This window comes from Passer domesticus, chromosome W (genome assembly GCF_036417665.1).
Source record: "Passer domesticus isolate bPasDom1 chromosome W, bPasDom1.hap1, whole genome shotgun sequence".
Lineage (NCBI taxonomy): Eukaryota > Metazoa > Chordata > Aves > Passeriformes > Passeridae > Passer > Passer domesticus.
The window spans coordinates 43,848,601-43,867,437 of record NC_087511.1 but is presented as its reverse complement, the minus strand read 5'-3'; the positions used below and the strand labels follow the sequence as shown (position 1 = coordinate 43,867,437).

Below are 18,837 nucleotides of genomic sequence, written 5' to 3'. Positions count from 1 at the left end.
TGATGGATGAGGCTGTCAAATGAGTGTTTTTGGTTCAAAGAGAAGGGGGAGATGTGGAAGCCCAGGGCACTGGGAATATTTCTCTGTCTGCTCTGGGGTGCCCTGACCCCCAGGGGAGCACTGACTCTTCCACAACCACTCCTCCCTCTGGGGAGACATCTGCTGATAATAGGCTATTGAATGTCACTGCATGACTGATAAGAACTATAGCATCCCATTGTGAGATGCTCGGCCCAGAGGGAGGAGCCAAGCATTCCTACCCGGATATAATTTGAGTTTCTGGAACACCAGCACGGCTTCTCCACTGGATTTCCCAGAGGAACAGCTGCCTCCTCCACTGGATCTTCAGAGGAAGACTGCACCCTTTCTACAGGATCCCTGCTCCAACAGAACCACTCCTGACACTCCAGGAGGACTGCAGCCACAATTCCAACTAGACTGCTACCAGCACCCTGACCAACAGGTCGTATTCTGACTCTGTCAGTGTTGTTTTGGTTTACTGCATTGTTTATTTTAACTTTTATTTTCTTCCCTAGTAAAGAACTGTTATTCCTGCCCCCATATTTTTGCCTGAGAGCCCCCCTTAATTAAAAATGTATAGCAATCCGGAGGGAGGGAGTTTACATTTTTCTATTTTGGGGAGGCTCCTGCCTTCCTTAGCAGACACCTGTCTTTCCAAACTAAGACACTGTCATTAGATCAGCTTTGTGGGGAGAATTTAAATGTGTTCTATGAACACATCTGAATAAAGATAATTTTGTGCAGAATTCATTATTAGTTTAGACATCCTTAGGGGCTGATCATGTTAAATTCCTTGCTTGCAGAATCAGGCCCATGACAATAATCAGCAACATAAAACTTTCTCAACTTTTAAGATTTTTTTGCATATACTTGAAGTTTTTAAAACATGTATTTAAATTAAGTCCTTGGCATCCAGCTACCTTTGCAAACCAACACATGGAAGGTACCATGACATTTAGACCTGCCCATAAAAATATATTCAAAATTAGTTGATTTGAATTATTTTTCAAGCATTTTCAAGTATTGATTCTTTTTTTGGTCCTTCCTCAATAGTATTTAAACAAAACCAGACAGCTTCAGTGCTGAAGATCTTAGGACTAGATTTGCAGAAGTACTTTGAGCCCTAAAGATGCCTACTCTGCAATTTTCTAAAAGTCTTTAGTATAAATGAAGCTGCTACATCATTATGTGCCTAAGCCCTTTTGTAAATCTTGGTTTTAGTGAGTAACAAAAAATGGGCATTTTCTCAGTTAAATTCAATTTATTTGATATATATTATTTGTCCTGGTTTAGGGCAAATTTGGAAGAAAACCTCCAAAAGGGCCCCCCCCCTCCCCGGAAAGCAAACCCACACGGCCCCTCCCCCCAACAGGTTCGGGAAAAAGTTTCCTTGGAGAGAAGTGGAAAATTGTCACCCTAGGACAATTATTCTCTCATGTAATTATTTCCTTAATTTCTGTCTACTTATTTTTCTTAAACAAGGCTTTGTACACTTCTTTGCATCTCAGCAGATGATCAGGCTCAGGCAGTTCCTTTGCTTTCACCTGATTGTTTTACTATTCACAACACAATAGGATAATTTACCTATTTTTGGAAAAGAACAGGAATAGAAGAATTGTAACACCAATCTGCCGGAACTTCCAGTGAAGTATCTTATTCAAGAAAGTTGCGTGATGCAGAATACTCAAGTTAGAATTTAACTGCAGCTAATGAAAGTACTGAAATCCCATTCCAGAAAGCACAAAATGGTATAATTTTACTCACATTATCTGCCTGGTTTGCTTTTTGCAGTCTTTTCAGTAGGCCTGGTGTTTAAATACAGTGCTGGCTGGCACACCACTAGAAGCCTAGTTCACCCTACAGTCTAATTTACTATACACTTTATTTTCCATGTTAGTCTGTTGTGTAATAATATCCTAAATAACTCAATTAATTAAGTACACTTTCTGAATTGACTGCATACATTTACAAATTGAAGGAGCCCTGGTATAGCTCTTGCTCTACTTTTTGTTGTGCTCACATCTGTTAGGGGTGGATATACTCTAAAATGTTGCCGTGTTAATGAGATGCCCAACATTTTAAAAGAGTGGCTGAGGTTACCTGCCCAGGGACAGGAAGCACAGCAGAAGGGATAATCTTTTCAGATATCCTCACAATGTCAGAACACATATTTCTGTTCAGCTGCACACTTGCCATCAATCTCCATTTCTACAGCCATTTGAAATACATGGGAGTGACTTTCTCAGGCAGTTTACTCCTTTCTCATTGCAAGGTGATTCCAGACCCTTAGAAAGTTCCTAGCTTTCAGATTTAGAGCATGAACTCTGAGGGTAGTGGTAGCAGAGGGACTTATTGTTTAGGGTGAAATGGGGGTTGATTGGTTTAGAAAACCCAATCCACCCCATCAAAGATTACACCCACCTTTTACCAGGTGAAGTTCTCATTGATAAAGGTACAATTTGTTGCAACAATGTAGGCAAAATATCCAATGATACAGAGATCAAAAACAATGGGAAAATAGCATAGCCTTTTAAGGCATATCTTAGGTAGGATTTTAGGGAAAATAAATCTTAAATAACAATGCAAAACTGCTGAAATGGTTTTGGTTTTGAATTTTTTAAAGAGCACTCTGTTTGTGCAGAGAGGACAAAGCAGGAATTAATTTTTATTCCTTACTAAGCACAGGGACATTTAAAACGCTTCACAATTGGAATGCAGGTCAGTAGCAGAATGCATCTTCCCAGGAGGAGGCAAAGCTGGTCTTTATTATGAAGTCAGTAGTTTTATGGTCTCCTTCTGCCTGGGGCCTGTCTCCATGTTTTCAAAAACTTTGTTACCACTTTATATATTTATAGCTCAGAAGCCTAAATACAATTTTATGAAGCAACCTATTTTTAAATAAAATCCTGGTTTATTATAATTCAAATTTCTCAAGCATGTTAAAGAGATTTTAGTTGGAGGGTGGGATTTTTTTTGAAAGACAGAACTGCAGCATTCTAAACCACTGCAACACAATATAAAGCAACAATTCTCTTGCATCATGCCTCTGCTGCTTCACTTCAGGAAAGAAAGGCACAATATTTCCAGGAAAATTATTAATGGAAGTATCCTATCAAGACTTTCTGCTTTTAGTAAGTTAATTTTACATATAGCGTAACTCCTTTAGCTCATCCCCAGATTTGACATGAAAAATCTAAACTCTTCATAATTTAAACATGACATGTTTGTCAGCAGAATGCAATCCATAGTTCTTAAGCAAGATCAAGAACCACCATAGCTTTTAAGGTAAAAGCCTGAAAGATTACACTAGCAGTTAATTAAATTAAGATGCTAAGATGTTGTATCGTGATTTTTGTTTTATTAGTGGGTTTATGGTTTGATTTGTGGTTTGGTGGTTTTCCTTGTTGCTGTTTTCCTTTTGTCTCCATCTTTTCCCAGTTATTTCGTCAGCTAGTTTCTAGTTTCTATTTCTCCAAACTTTAGCAGTTTACTGAAACTTTTTTCCTCCCTTGGAATTTTATTGGTTCACACATTGTGATTCCCGCCTGGGTTTTTCCTCCCAATTCTCCTGATTTGTTGAAGACTGTACCTTCCCCTGAGACCTGCCCCCACATACAAGTCTTTGTTTGCCCCTTGATCGGGGTCCCAGGAGAGGAAAAGGGGAAGTTTACCATCAAATAAAGTTACCCTGGGACCCGTGTGCTTCCCTATGTTTTATAATGCGCCGAAACAACTGACAGCTGGGATTCAACGGAGCTCCAGGGGAAAACTTCTGCCCCCCCTCTCTTGGCATCAGCTAGCCAGGGAAAGAGAAGTGGCACTAAGATACATTTACCTTTCAAAGTTAGATTTATTTGTAAATTATTAAACATAAACTCCAATCACACCAAATAGATGATAGATGAAAAGCAGTTCCAGTGAGGAAAATAGAACTTGAGTTTTCAAACATTTTAAATCAATGTGCTAGCTGCCATTTTTGTGGCAAAAGAAACTCTTTCCTGTAAATGATAAGGGGTTTTATTCAGCTAAAACACACAAAGAAAAAAAGTCTCAACATGAGAGGAGAAATACCACCAGTTCATATTAGACACAAGGGAATAAAATCCTTAGGACTGAATTCCTTTAATCCATTTTCTTGTCAGAAACTTTTGTGTACCTCTTCATGGCAATTCCAATTGCAACACCATTGCTTTCAAACTGCAAATAAAAGACAGCATGATAAATGGGATGTTAAAAAAGGACTTCACACCCAGAACAGTAACAGCTGGTAATGAAAATGACTTTTAGAAGCAGGGCCAGTGATCTATGAAATCTGCAGCAAAAACCAAAGTGGTGGTGTCTCTTTAGATTTACAAATAATTATGACTTCAGGAGGGGAATGAGGGCAGAGTCAAGATATATAAATCTTTGCATTTTGATAGAAGAGATAAATAATAAATGCACAATTTAGATGCACTAAACATTTTCCCCCATTACAAGAGGCAGAGGTGGCTAAAGAGTGTATTTTGGGGTTTTTTAAATTCTGCTTCATGTGTCTGGTGTAATGTACCAATTATTCAACTTTTTTCTTCTCTTTTTTATTCTCTGAAAAAATAGCCAGTCATTAAAAAAAACAAACAAACGAAGCTGTTTCAGAAAACAGGTGCAATTCCTATCTTTCCAAGACCTACCAGAAGCTGTTTTGAAGTAACTATTTCTATCTAGCTCAGTACCAGCAACTCCCTTTCATAAGAAAATAGCCACAAAAATGTCTAAAAACATGCAACGATTTACTCTTTTGCTGTGCTCCCACTTAACTATAGCTGGGTACTTTATCTGCAGTTTCCCTGGTTAGCTAAATGCATTAATCTTACTTTATAAATTCCAGATTCATCCTCCTGATCTCTTTTCATGGCTGAAGGTGACTGTGGATTTCCACTGCTGCCTCCTCGACCTTGTTTTGTGGCTATTTTTTCTTGCACAGCTTTCTTGGGCCACACATGCTTAATTAAAGGTGCAATAACGGGATAGATATACGGTTCCAGGAATTTCTTGTAGACCCAGAGGAGGACTGGAATGACAATGCAAGGAATGCACACCATAGCTTCCTCTTGTTCTGTGACAAAGCTGGTGAGGAAAAAAACCAAAAATAACTTAGGATGACTGTTTGTACGCCATGAGCTAAAAAAAGTGTCTTTAAATAATGAAGAAAGATTTTAGTTGATGTTCAGACATAAAAGATTCTTAAATTATAGACTAGCTGTTAATGTTTCAAAAATGCTGTGTGTTTCAATTTTATAAAGTTCTCAACAAGGAAAACATTCTTGATATTTTAACAAAAAAGGAGCTTGCTATTAATTCATCAGTCCTACAGCTGCAACTCTGAAAAACAAATTCAGAAAATAAAGGTTTTTGCTTAAACCACACAAAAACAGTTTAAGCAGCAAGCTGCAGATATTAGCCCAGTTCTTACTATATTATAACAGTAGGTCCAAAATGTTTGCTTTTCATATTCCCTTTTTATTTAAGGTGAAATTAAACAGCAGGACTCCAATCTGCCCAATGGCTGGCTATCACTGAAGGGCAAGTCAGTGGGAGGGGAAGAGAATCCCAGTCAAGACTTGAGAGAAGCAAAATATGGGTTACTTCCTCCTGTGCAAGAGGAATCACTTGATTCCACACCAATCCCATACAACTGGCCAAACTATTAGAAAATTAATCCTTCCCTCTCTCCCCAAACCAGGAGGAACTCTTCAGGAGCCTGAAGTCTGCGATGAAAAAAAGGGGAAAACCAAAGCACAGGGGCAGAAAAGTTCAACTGTGAGAGGAAGCAGTTAAGTAGGATTAGAGCTGTCCCTCTCAGTGATGATGAGCAATATATATTGTATTATATTATATATATATATAACTGCTGAGCAATATATACACTCTGCTGCACAACAACAACTTTGCCCTTTACACTCCTCCTTTCTAGGCTGCTATCTGAATTCTTACATTAAGAAGCAAAACAAAAGCTTTCCAAGATGAAGAAGAGACAGATGTGCACACTTCATCTGGGACCAGTTTCACTTTTTTTTTGAGCTATCCCAAAGATTTTTAGCCCTGTGGAAGAACAAAATATCAATTTTCAGTTGACTACTTCCAAGTGTAGCTTTGGCTGCTTCAAATATAGTTTTACAGGATCTACTTTATGAAGTCAGAGAGAAATCTTCAGTCAAATGAACACAAATGAGTTAATCCTTTAAAACCATTCAAAAAGATAATTCAGATACTTTCTCTGCCAGAACTTCCTAGATACAAAATTTACAGCAATATCTTGTGAATTTGTCCACTAGCTAAAGAACGTGGCTGGAGTGAACACCCCAGGATGGCCTTCTGAGCCAACTGTACGTGTTTCTGCAGCCAGTTTGTGTGAAGATTTCAGACCAAAAAATAAGTCGTACCTCTGCCAGATGTAAAAGCAAGCCATTGGAAGTATAACACCTGTCCTAATAGAAATACCGTTCACAAGTTTCTTCTCTGATTCGGTGATGCTCTGTTCCTTGGTTAGCAAGAAAAAAAAACGCACCAAAAAAACCCCCAAAAAACCAAACCACCAAAAAAACCAAAACGGCACCAAGAAAAAAAAAAAAAAAAAATCCCACCAAGACAAAAAAACCCGCGGCGGCGTTTCCCCCTCCCGCCGAAATAAAGGCGGGAGCACAAATATTTTTCCGAATCGGTGAAGTTCCACTCAAACACGCGTTGAAACCTAAGAGCTCCACATCTTAACATGGGCTATCACATTTCGGGGTTCACTCCGTCCGCTCCCGGTTAACGGAGCCTCTCTGAGCCCATAGAAGGGCAGCCCTCAGTCGGGCTAGAGAAGCGGCAGATCACGAAAGGACCCTGGGGGAGACCGCCCCACACTCACCTCCGTCGGCACCAATCCAGCGCTTCTACCGACAGTCGCAGCTTCCTCTACCACACCGGAAGTAATCCCCACGCTTCCGACTCACTCACGGCCAATAGGAGAAGGCTGTTTGCGTCATGTGGCCGACGCCCCGCCCCCAGGAGCCGCATTAGCGCCCAGCGGTGGCCGCCAGCCACCGCGTTCCGGCCGCAGCCACCATCAGGCGCCCCGAACGGGTCAGGACAGTGAGGCAAGAAAAGTGAATGCCTGCGTGTGTTCCAAATTATCTCGCTTTATATATGAATAATAGCGCTAAGTCAACAGCATCCCCATCGTTGCAACCACAAGCATCCTGACTACCGTGCTCAGTGCCTGTGGCTGTCCCACAGCAACACCCTGCTGAAGCCAAAGCAGAGAAACACACAGGATAAATCTAAACTTTCTCATTTTATTTATGCACATCTGGCAGAGCAGATTTAATCCCGAGCCATTAGCTTTTGCTTCTTCAGCTTCTTCTGGGATATCTGAAAAACAAACACAAAAAAGAGAAAATGGCAAAATGAGAAAACACCTTCTCAAAACATGTTACAAATAAATTTACAGTTATCTTTGGAAGGTACTGAGAACTGTTAGAAATTTGTTTACATGTTTACAAAATGATCCACTGGTCGTACTTGTATGTACATAAGTGTCCCTACAAGTACTACATTGCTTACAGGCTTGCAATTTAAATTTTATTGCAGCACATCCCAGTTTCACAGACATGGACTGAGGAAGGGAAGAACAAACTCCCTGTACTATATAAACCTCTGAAAATAAATTTCTGAAGTTATCAATATGGTATTCACAATAAATATTGAGGTTGCTCAGAAAGAACTTATTAGGTTTTTTCATAGGTATTCCAAAGGTGTCCTAAGATAGTCATCACAGCAACCCTTCTGCCTGAAAAATGCCAGGTATGAACACTCAGCTCTCCTGCTGCTGACATTAAAGAGGACTTAAGGGTATGATGCTCTACCTTTTTCTTCTGAGCAACTTCCTCCTCTGGCTTGGGAACAATCTGCTCCTTCTCAGTGAGGATCATCTCGATGTGGCAGGGGGAGCTCATGTAGGGGTTGATCCTACCATGCGCTCTGTAGGTGCGTCGGCGCATTTTGGGAGCCTTGTTGACCTGGATGTGCTCAATGACCAGAGAATCCACATCAAGACCCTAGCAGGGAGAGGAATAAAACTTGTGACTTGTTTTATATCTTCAAATAAATAGTCTCCACAGCAAAATTGTGAATAATCACCCCCCGACACATACCACTGCTGGCAAATAAAACAGCCAAATTTTGCAGTGTCACAGAACTGAGCAAGCTCCAAAGTCAGCAAAACAGAGACCTCCCCTCTACACTTCACAATTTATTTAAAATTATGCCAATGGCTCAGAAAGAGACAATTATTATTTCACGGTTACTCCAAAGGTGTCCTAAGACAGTCACCACTGCCATCAAAATTACTAAATTAAGCACTAAGTATATTACAAAGATACAAACTGGCCAAGAGTTCACATTTTGCTTTGTTTTGTAGTTTTTAGGAGACCTAAACACCACTTAAACAATTGATAACCACATGCAAACTATCTCCCTGTGAAAAATTATTCCCATTTTAACTTTAAAAACACACACAGCCTAATTCAAACAAAGAGTATACCAACACTTTGATACAATTCAGTTTCATTGACAAAGCAAGTATTACCTGGCTTTTCATGTCAGAGACACCCAGTTCAGGAGTGCTGACATACAGCATGACATGAACACTTTGCATTCAGTAATACTGACACAGCCTACCTTGAGCTCAGCATTGCTCTCTGCATTTTTGAGCATGTGCAGCAAAAACTCTGCACTCTTCTTGGGCCAGCGTCCCTGCGTCCAGCCCCACTGCTTGGCCTGGAAGAAGACAACAATAATTCCATTTTTGTCCCAGTACAATACAATTTACCCTTCAGGCACAATTAACTTGCCATTACATCCCCTTCTATTAAGATTGCATAACAAAACAATTAAATTTGATCAATTACTTGACACTGCAAGTAGGTGCAATGCTGTACTGGAATTAAAAGTAACTCTTTTCTCCCTCTTGAGCAACCTGGTCTAGTGGAAGGTGTCCCTGCCCATGGCAGGGGGGCTGGCATTAGATGATCTTTAAGGTCCCTTCCAACCGAAAACATGCTATGATTCTATATTTTAATACAAAGTTATAATCAACAACGACACACTATTCTCCATACCATCTCAAATTAATATTTTTCTCTTAACCAGAGACAGCATCCTTCTCACATTTTCATCTTGAACCTCACCTGGGCGCATCTACCGACTCCCCCATTGTAGCGCTGGAAGGGAACGCATTGCTTCTTCAAGGTGATGTCCTTTAAGTACTTGGTGGCTTTGCGGATGTGCATGCCCTTGATGGCTTGGGCAGTCTCTCGAGTGTTCTAGCAATACAGAGCACAGTGAAATTGTTAACACACATGTACAAGTTACAATATGAGCAAAACCATTCCTCTGTCCTGGATCCTATTCTTTTTGCTACAAACTCAATTTAAAGGAAGCACTCACACACATAAAAAAAGCCCCACACCTAAATTAAGAATGAAGAATAATTAAGAACACTTTTTTTTTTTGCTACATGTTGGGAAGGATGAAAGTTTGACAAGAAAGTTTCACAGATATGGATGCTTGGCAGAAAGATTTTTGAATGTAGGATGTGAAGAAGGAATAGAAATGAAAGCAAGTTTTGATATAGAAGAAGAGAATTGCTGAGCCAGTCTTACTGGATAACCAAGGAGACAAAGGGTATGTTAGTTAGAAGGGGGTTTTTATGACTTAGAGCAAAGGATAAACCCACCTCAAACAAGAAGATGTTTTTACCAAGCAGAAAGATAGCACAGGCAAACAAGTCAGCAGATGTTGCAAGTAGAAAAAAGGTCTCAGAATTTTCCACTGCAAGAAAACAGAAAAACAACTTCTAACTTAAACTGTAATGTACTTTTAGTGATTGGAGAATAGTAACATGAATATGGTAATTATAGTAGTTATGATAGGCTATAGATAAAAGTTAAGGTACAGATTGGTTCTGCTGTATTAAGATGCTTAGCAAAGTATATAATGCATTGTAACCTAAACTAAGGGTCTCCAGGCCTGCCTGCAGCTGGAGCTGACAGCTGTAGGCACAGGCTCTGTCACCCATGACCCTGGACTGCTGTAATGTCTTGGATGTAATAAACTGCATTTTAAAGAGCTGCCTGGAGTCCCACATCTCTCACTTAGGCTCTTACAGCTATCTACTTTTCTAACCGTTGGTGTGACTGCCATTACTGAATTTCCAACTCTAACACATCTTTATTGTTTTTTACCTAATGCCTAGATCTTTCCAACTAACAAAAAAATTTGAGTAGTTATACTTTTCATAGCTCCTCCTTGGTTACTAATCCAAAGAACCAGGAGCCTGAAGGATAAATTCCTACTAAAATGTCAGATATGGCACATCAGAGGAAGTGATGAGAATACAAGATAGAAACAATCTCAATATCTCTGTAATTGAATTATAAAAGGGAGAAAAGAAAGAAAAATGAAAGCTAAAGTATTAGTGCTTAAGACATTAAATGCAGGTCAGGAAGTAACTATAATCCTACCTGATCATAGTAAAAAAGCAAATCAAGATAACTGAAGTCTCTTTTCACATGAATTATGTACCAATGTGGAGCAGAAAAGCATCTGCTCAGCTTGGATTTCATGGTTAACTCAAATGTGTCCTTTATTTACTGCCACACCTAAACTTTTTCCAGAGGGACCTATGCCCTCATGCCAAACACCTCATGCCTCCCCTGCCATACTTCTTGAGCAGCAGCATAAGCAGATGAATCTACTGTTCCTTCCAAACAACCAGAAAGGCAGAGTAAGACAAATGAAACAAATGTCACGTCTCACTCTAGCCCCATTCCTCCTGGTAAATTCACTGTAACTGTTTTCCTAGTGTATTTTATTATCTGCATTAGAGGGAAAACTCTTTAGGACATGTTATCTTATTTTTGATCCTGTGGATGAAAACCATTACAAGCAGCTAAAGCAAACATAGGCCATAACCTACACTACCACCCTTAAGTAACCATGTAATGACACAGAATAAGAGACACTTCCTCCAAAAAATGCCCAACAAAATACAACAAAACCAAAACAAAACCAAATGAAATTGCATTTCATACTATGCACACACTGCCTACCTTGAAATGCACTCGCAGGTTGGATCCTCGTGATTTGCATGCTGCAGGAGAAAAAAAAAGATGAACTTTTGGAATTAAAATCTCAATGACTTTGGTCAAGTTCTACTCGAATATTCACGAAAACAACTCACATTTCGTGGGATTGTCTGGATCCAGAGAGTAGCGCACCATTTTTGGATCTCAGCTGCAAAAAAAAGCAATTAAAACCCCCATATTAAAGCTTCTAACACTGATAAGCAGAACCTGGATTGTTCACCTTACTGCTGATAACTAACTACAGGCGCTGCTCAGAAATTACACTGTCATTTCACAATTAAATCCAAAGGTATCCTAAAAAAGTCATCACTACTGCCATAACCTCTCCCTAGGGCCTGCTTCCACCTCACACCAGCCAGGTACCCCCAAACTCGCCATCTCCAACCCCTACCCGTCCTCCTCCGCACCAGCCCTGCAAATACCAAGGGGCAAATACATTGAGGCAGACCGAGACCGCAAGCCTTCGCCCCCTCATCACCTCTCCAGGGCGCCCTGAGCAGGATGGGGGCGGATTGAGACGGCTCACTGACGGCCGTAAGTCCTCACCTCCAGACAGCGGCAGGGAAGAGGAAATGCAGGAGGCGTCCGGAGCATCTAGAGCCGCCTGCTCTCGCGAGAGTCTTGGCGAAATTTCGGCCAGGGAGCGCCGCGGAGGTGCCGCGCTGCGCAGCGCAGAGCGAAGGGAGTCGGAGACACCGTCGGTAAAGGCGCGGTGACGGGAGGGGTGAGGGACCGGTCAGGACGGCATATGCCCATGTGCGAGCCCGAGGCGTGGAAGTAAATCATGCATGCGCATCAGCCAGCGTCCTCGTGTCTGTGCGCGGTTCACACGGTCTGTTCACTCTCAGCTCAAGGTCACTGTTGTTTGCAGACCAGAAATCAGCCGAAACCAGACTCAGGAGGAAGACCAAGGGCTGCAGATAGATGGCAGCTTAGGCTGAGAATAGAGAACCACATCGTTTAACAGATATCCAGGAGACGAGACCAAAGAGGTTCATGTTTATAAATCAAAACTGGTATTTATTGCACCATTATTAAAAAAAAATTAAATTACTTGTTAAAGTAAAAAGTTTTGGGGTTTTTTTTTCCATTTTAGGCAGCGTTTGCAATTAGAACTGCTTGGGAAATCTGACAAAGCAGTGGTTCAATAAAACCACGTTTCCTGAAAGTGGAACCCAGCTCCAGTACAAGGCTCATAAAGAAAAGTTTGACAGAGTGGGAAGAAAAAGGGAAATTACTTCCCATGCAGCCAGTAGTCCAGGCACCTCCCTGGCACGAGAGTCTGAGTTTAACTCTGTGTTTAGAAATATGCCTTACTGTCTGTATAAATGCTCTGAGCAGGAGGCTATTTTTGAATCTCTTGTTTAGGGCTAAAATCTCCCATAGCTCTGAAGCTAGAATTTCACCCAGATGGAAAGAAGAAAATATTTGAACTATGACAAATATTTACATGGCTGGAAACTGTAGAGCTCTAATTGTGGCTGCAGCTCTCTATTTACCTGCCTTAAAATGTGCCTTTACTTTCAAGGGAAAGCTTTCTACAAATTACATGTACTGCCAGTGGAGGAAACGGGCCTTTACATGGGAACGACCTTCACATGCAGATTCTTGTTAGCAGCAGATCACAGAAAGCTGGAATAGAGGTGTGAAACATAAGTAGTTGAGAGATGGTGGGAATTATTACCTGGTCATTGTGTTCATCAATTAAGTCCAAAGCAAATTGCACATTTTTGTTACTTAATTCTGCTTCCTGGACACATGGAACTGTTTACACTCAGCTGCTGAGGGCTTGCAGTGGTGGAAGCATAAAGGTAGGAGCTTCTGCTGATGGTGTCAGGAAATGATATGCGTGTTTTCAGCTTTGTTGTGTGAAAAATGTGTATTTTGTGATTGGCTTTTTGCAAGTATTAAAATGAATATTGTATCATGCTAGAAAGTTATGCTATATTAATTTTCTTAAGTAGTGTATTAAATATAGTTTTAGATTATAACATAATGTTAAAATAGAAACTATGCTATGCAAGATATTTGTTTAAGAAAGGACTCGCACCAGATAGAAGCCACAGGACACCTAAATCTTTCAGAGAAAGGGAATTTATTGCTCCCTTATCAGCAGAAAACTAACTTCTTCCCACCTCGCTCAGACAGGAAGACGGCATGAGGATTAAGAGGAAGAAGTTGACAGTGACCAGACAGAATCCTGTGTTTGAATGGAATTTATGCATCATGTATGAGATGTATGACTATGCAACAGGTTATTGTTTTTAAGGGTTAATCCTCTGTTAACGGGTGTCCTTTTTCGGGCTTGTGTTGCCCAGAAAAAGGTACCCGGACGTCCGTATCTCTTTGTTTTTATTGTCTCATATTGTCCTAATCTCAAATGTTCAAATTTTATTATTCTAATTATATGACTATTTTTGTAACCATTTTATTACTATTAAATTTTTAAAATTTCAAAAACAAGTGATTGACGTTTTTCACAATCATGGTAGCAGAGGACGGTTCACACCTCACTGCCGGTGCTTTAGGAGAGTCAGAGTGAGGAAGGTGCACCCTGCCCGATTTTGGCAGCCTTGCTCTGGTTCCCCTGGTGCAACCGACAGACGCAAGTTATGATCGGTGGACAAAGGGAGGCAATAAAACAAAGAGAAGGGAAAAAGGCTTCCGTTCTGAAACCGCGGTAATTGGCCCCCTAAGAGTAGTAGTGCGCATGAAGAACCCGGAAAGGAAAAAGGATTGGTAAGTACTTTTCGGGGGGCAGGTACGGGGGGATGAATGTGTGTGAATGAGAGGCGGGCTGGTTACCCCAGACCTGCTACCTGAGTGTGGAGTCTCCCATGCTGCGGTTCCGTCTTTTCGCGAGGAAAACGGCCAGTAAAGAGACAAAGTGAATGTTAAAAGGAGTGAGAGAATCCCCCGGGGTAACTGGGACTGGGTCTCAGGGAGGGGTTGGACCCGTCGGAGGAAAGGAGCAGTTTCCTAGCCCAATCCACTAGGAAACGGGACAAGAGGGGCCCCTGAAAACCTGCTGGGTTGAGGGATTTACATTCCAAGAACATCCAGGGTTGAGCAGAATTCTGCTGGTTGAGGATATGCCCGAGAGCATCCGGGGTTGGACGACACAGCTAGACTGAGGGATAAAAATTTTGCCCAATAGTATCTGGGGTTGGACAGCACAGTTAGATGGAGGGATAAAAATATTTTTGCCCAAGAGCATCCAGGGTTGGACAGCACAGCCAGAAAATAAATAGAAATGCCTAAGAGCATCTGAGTTGTACCACATAGCTGGATTGAGGGGAAAAATGCCCAAGAGCATCTGGGGTTGGACTGCACCGCTGGATTGAGGTATAAAATTCCCAAGAGCATCTGGGGTTGGACAACACATCTGGATTGAGGGATAAAATTCCCAAGAGCATCCGGGGTTGGACAACTCAGCTGGATTGAGGGATATCCAATAGCACTGGGACTGGCCAGTAACACCTAAAATTGTAATAGGTGGTTTGAAAGTAAAAGGCACCTTATTGTTGTCTTGTTGTGTGTGGGACCTGCACACAGGCCACTGTTCTCCCTGGCATGTGGAGGGGGCTGTGGCTAAAGAGTGTAAGAGACATGTAGATAGCCTCACACGGGAACTGGCACCCAAAGCACCAGAGCCAGAGCCCTTCCAGGAGGCCCGGCGATACTGCAACCCCGAGGTCAACCCCAAGGTGAAAAAGGGGGTGGGGCACAAGGCCCCGTGATTCTCTCACGATCGAGATTCACTTTGGGTGTGAGTAGTTGAAGGAAAAGCGGTTTTTAAGCTGTTAGTGAGAGTTAGAAATGGGCAGAGGATGAATAGATAAGATCTCAAAAATGGAATAGAAAACCAGTAAGTTGGGTACAGGAAAAAGGGGGAATAAAAGCATACTAGCAGAGATACCCCAAGATAGCCCTTTGGGAGTTATGTTAGCTAACAGAAATATAACTCCTTGCAAAAGGAGAAAATACAGCATATGCAGTAGTTGATGGAAAAAAAAAACCCAACAAAAAACAACCGCAAAACATGCAAACTGTTGAAAAAGGAAAATTACCATCAACTGGTCCGCTCAAACCTGTGAATGATATGCTCTAAAAGAGCACTGGAATATTTTGCACACAAGAAAGGAAATATATATATATACTGATCCAAGGTATGCCTTTGGAGTAGTACATACCTTTGGAAAAAATTTGGGAAGGAAAACTACTTAATTCAAGAGGAAAAGTATTTGTACATAAGGGGCTCATTTTTAAAGTTTTAGAGGCATCAAAATTACCTGAAGAGATAGCTATAGTACCCATTAAAAAAAGCACAAAAAAAGTTAAGATCACTGAAATAAGAAGAAATAATTTGGCAGATCAGGAATCTAAAGATGCAGAAGAAAATGGAGCTGAAAGAATTATGTTAGTATTAATTCCAAATGAGAAAAATTGGAAATTCCAAAGTTTAGGGAGGCAGAAAAAAAAAAATTAAGCAAGATAGGTGGTGAATAAGATGAATCAGGGAAATACAAACTTCCTGATGGAAGAAAATTAATTAATAAAATGCTTACTAGGGAATATTAGAAAACGTGCATCAGAAAACCCACTGGGCTACTCAAGCTTTGTGTGATCTTTTTTTTTTAGGAGCTATGGGTGCATTGGGATCTTTAGAGTAGCAAAGCAAGTAACTGAAAGTTGTATAATTTGCAAAAGGATAAATAAAAAGTGATGAGAAAAATGACATGAGGAGGTCATAAGTTAGGTAGTCGACCATTTCAAAGTATCGAAGCAGAGGTTTGGATTTGTTAAGCTCTGTATTTATTTGCAAAAAAAAAAAAAAAAAAAAAAAAAAAAGAAGAAGTTTGGGCTGGGGAAGGAAATAGGGGAGGATTAAATATTGACCCATAAGGGTTACAATTGAGAGAGAAGATTGTCCCATACATGTATGTCAGTATCCCATATCTTTAGAGGGATGGGAAAATTTGGTGCTAGTAATAAAAGAACATTATATGTTATCTGGCTCGGAGCCCCGGCTATCTGTTCTGGGGCCAGGTACTGCCGGTCGCTACCCACAGGACAGAAGCCCAGCGGGGAGAGCCGGATGCCGGGATATCTCAGCGGGGGCTCAGGCAACCTAGGCAAGCTATAGTGATTTGCAGCTCTTAGTGATAATCAGCTCTTTTGTGATCTCCAGCTCTCTTAACTTGCTAGGTGCCGCGGCAGCAGACGCAGGGGGAGAGAGGAGAAGCGCTGTATGGGGTTCCGCAGGATTCTTTTATTCGGGTCTCCGTGAAGGTTCCAGGGACAGCTCTTCTGCCGAACCGGGCAGAATTAGGGGTTTTTATACCCTACAGGGGTTTTGAAAACTATCCAATAGTAAGGGTCAGGGGAAAGTGACCCTATGGATTTACAGGGAGATAAGCAGGGTCCGAAAAGCGGAAGAGAGGGGCTGCTAGGGTCCAGTCATGCTGACTTGGCATTTCCTAGCTCATAGGCCTCTGATCACCAAGGCCTTGCAGGCCCTGTGCCTGCTACAATATGTCTTCTCATAATACTCCTATTCTCCCAGTAAAGAAGCCAAACAAAACCAATTTTTTTTTGAGAAACCACAAGTTGAACTTAGAGAAGCTACTATATAATTTTTAAATTTTCTAGCGGAAAAAAGATTAAAGGTATCAACAGGGAAACTATAATTTGTAGAACCAGAGGTAAAATATCTTAGACAATAAAGGTAGCTAGAAACTCAACCATGAGAGAATTGCAGGAATTTTACCCCTTTACCTCTTCAAAGAGGGAGATCAGAAAACTACTTAGACTATTGTGATGGTTTGACTCTGGCACAATGTTAGTCCCCCCATGAAAGGTATATTTTTAAAATGGTTACCGTGAGATGTGACCTGGAAACAGAACAAAGCAGGCTCTAAATTGGGAATGGAGGGAATAAACAACACTTTATTAATCTACCACATAGAGACAAAAGGAAAAAAAAAAGGAAAAAAAATAACTACACACAGCAATCCACAATGGAACACCTCCAAAACACTCCTCCTCCCACTTCTCTAACACTCAATCCCCTCTAACACTCAATTTTCAGTCCAATACCATCCTTCACACAACCTCTCTCCAGTTCATCAGGAGAGAGGAGTCTCCTTCTTGCACCATGGGCCTCCCAGGAAACACAGTTGGAACTTCTTGTGCTTCCATGTTACACGTGGCAGCCGCCCAAAGAGAATCTGCCGTGGTGACCATCTTCCTTCCATGTCTAGTGTTCTCACCACTGTCTATGGATTTAAACTGCTTTTTAGGTCCTTTTAAGAATGCTTTGCCCAGTTCCAAGAAGTGGCCACCTCTCACTATTTGGGACACCTGTCCCCCCCATATTTACTCCCCTGGGGCCTGGGGGGGGTCTCGGGAACAGAGATCCTTCGCTGAAGGCAGAGGGCTCCATCACACCCTCCCCATCAGTCTCTGTTCCCTCTACTTCTATTAATGGCTTTGTTACTCCTGGCTTCTGGCCAACCGCCTCCCCCAAGGTGCAGTCTCTACATTACAGGAAGAAATTGGTTCCGTCCCTTGGCCATGTAAGAGAAAAGTCCAGCCCAGCAGGCCACTCCCTCATCTCCTCCATCCTGTGCACTTCTCATCTACTGACATTTCTTCACCTACTCAAGCCTTCTTCTTCTCGCCCATCCTCCGTCCCCTTTCAGTTCTCAGCTAGGGAGGATCAGTGTTTTTTACAGGTTCCACTGTCTCAATACCAAAGGGGTTAAAACCTCAGCCGTGTTCTACCCGCAGCTGGGCACCTTCCCCCCCCCCCCCCCCCCCCCCCCCCGCTTCTTCTCCTGGTCATGGTGCCGGCACAAGATATCAAATTTCAAGCCAGCACAGACTCTCTATCATTCTCTCCCGGGGGGGGGGGGGGGGGGGGGGGGGGGGGGGGGGGGGGGGGGGTGCTGCTCAAAACATCCCAGGTCTCCTCCACCCTGTCATGGTTTGACCCTGGCGCAGTGCCAGGGCCCCCTATGGCAGGGATATTCCAAAATGGTTACTGTGAGATGTGACCTGGAACAGAACAGAACAGGCTCCCACTTGGGGATGGAGGGAAAAACACAACACTTTATTAATTACAATATCTAAAAAGGAACACACACACAAAGCTAAGAAATGAAAACCTATGGCCTGGCTATTACCCTCAGGGCAGAAGCCCAGCGGGGAATGCCGGCCGGCCAGGATAGCTCAGCGGGGGGGCTCAGGCAACCTAGGCAAGCTATATTGATTTGCAGTCAGCTCTTTAGTGATTTCAGCTCTTTCAGCATGCCTGGTGCCGTCGCCCTATGTGCCGCGCAGCAGACGCAGAGAGAGAGGGAGAAGCGCTGTATGGGTTCCGCAGGGTTCTTTTTATTCGGGTCTTCCGCGAAGGGTCGAAGGGCGTTCCCTATGGTTCTTTCAAAACAATGCACAAGGCATGAGAACATAAGTAACACGATGACAATTACAAGAAAAATCCACAACATTCCCTTAACCAAAGATGCAACCCATCCCGTTAATCCCCATTGACTGAAGAAGTCATTGACCCAGTCTGGTGTCTTTTCAAAGTTTAAGTCCTTCACAAGTCCCTTCAGTTTCTGGATGTTGGCGTGGATGGATT

The 18,837-nt window shown here is 42.0% G+C and overlaps 1 protein-coding gene, 1 long non-coding RNA gene and 3 other non-coding genes across 8 annotated transcripts; 1 reads left to right on the top strand and 4 right to left on the bottom strand.

The window, feature by feature from the left end:
* Window positions 1-7,320: 7,320 nt before the first annotated feature.
* LOC135289032 (large ribosomal subunit protein uL22-like) lies at window positions 7,321-11,944 on the bottom strand. 4 transcript variants are annotated; one of them, XM_064402414.1, is made up of 8 exons: window positions 11,739-11,944; window positions 11,288-11,340; window positions 11,157-11,197; window positions 9,782-9,876; window positions 9,234-9,368; window positions 8,725-8,823; window positions 7,911-8,102; window positions 7,321-7,416 (listed from the first exon to the last, which is right to left on the bottom strand). In XM_064402414.1, the coding sequence occupies exons 1-8, from the start codon at window positions 11,784-11,786 to the stop codon at window positions 7,369-7,371; spliced, it is 711 nt and encodes a 236-aa protein (XP_064258484.1). In that variant the 5' UTR covers window positions 11,787-11,944; the 3' UTR covers window positions 7,321-7,368. The 4 variants fall into 4 exon arrangements, with proteins under 4 accessions (XP_064258484.1, XP_064258485.1, XP_064258487.1 ...); XM_064402415.1 differs by having other exon boundaries at window positions 11,671-11,747; XM_064402417.1 differs by lacking the exon at window positions 9,782-9,876 and having other exon boundaries at window positions 11,739-11,877.
* Window positions 7,754-7,825, bottom strand: LOC135289201 (small nucleolar RNA SNORD58). The gene has a single exon (XR_010351981.1). It is a non-coding gene; the product is annotated as a small nucleolar RNA SNORD58 (small nucleolar RNA).
* Window positions 8,315-8,384, bottom strand: LOC135289202 (small nucleolar RNA SNORD58). Its single transcript, XR_010351982.1, has one exon. It is a non-coding gene; the product is annotated as a small nucleolar RNA SNORD58 (small nucleolar RNA).
* Window positions 11,439-11,507, bottom strand: LOC135289203 (small nucleolar RNA SNORD58). Its single transcript, XR_010351983.1, has one exon. It is a non-coding gene; the product is annotated as a small nucleolar RNA SNORD58 (small nucleolar RNA).
* On the top strand, window positions 11,832-12,261 carry LOC135289033 (uncharacterized). Its single transcript, XR_010351827.1, has 2 exons — window positions 11,832-11,969; window positions 12,064-12,261. It is a non-coding gene; the product is annotated as an uncharacterized LOC135289033 (long non-coding RNA).
* Window positions 12,262-18,837: the final 6,576 nt, after the last annotated feature.

Excerpts from the sequence above, each read along its gene's own strand:
- LOC135289032 (XM_064402414.1), bottom strand. The coding sequence starts at position 11,786 with ATGCTCCGGACGCCTCCTGCATTTCCTCTTCCCTGCCGCTGTCTGGAG. Across the intron at positions 9,369-9,781 it reads AAAACATCTTCTTGTTTGAG|AACACTCGAGAGACTGCCCA; the intron begins GTGGGTTTATCC and ends CTGTATTGCTAG. Across the intron at positions 8,103-8,724 it reads AGAGCAATGCTGAGCTCAAG|GGTCTTGATGTGGATTCTCT; the intron begins GTAGGCTGTGTC and ends TCTCCCTGCTAG.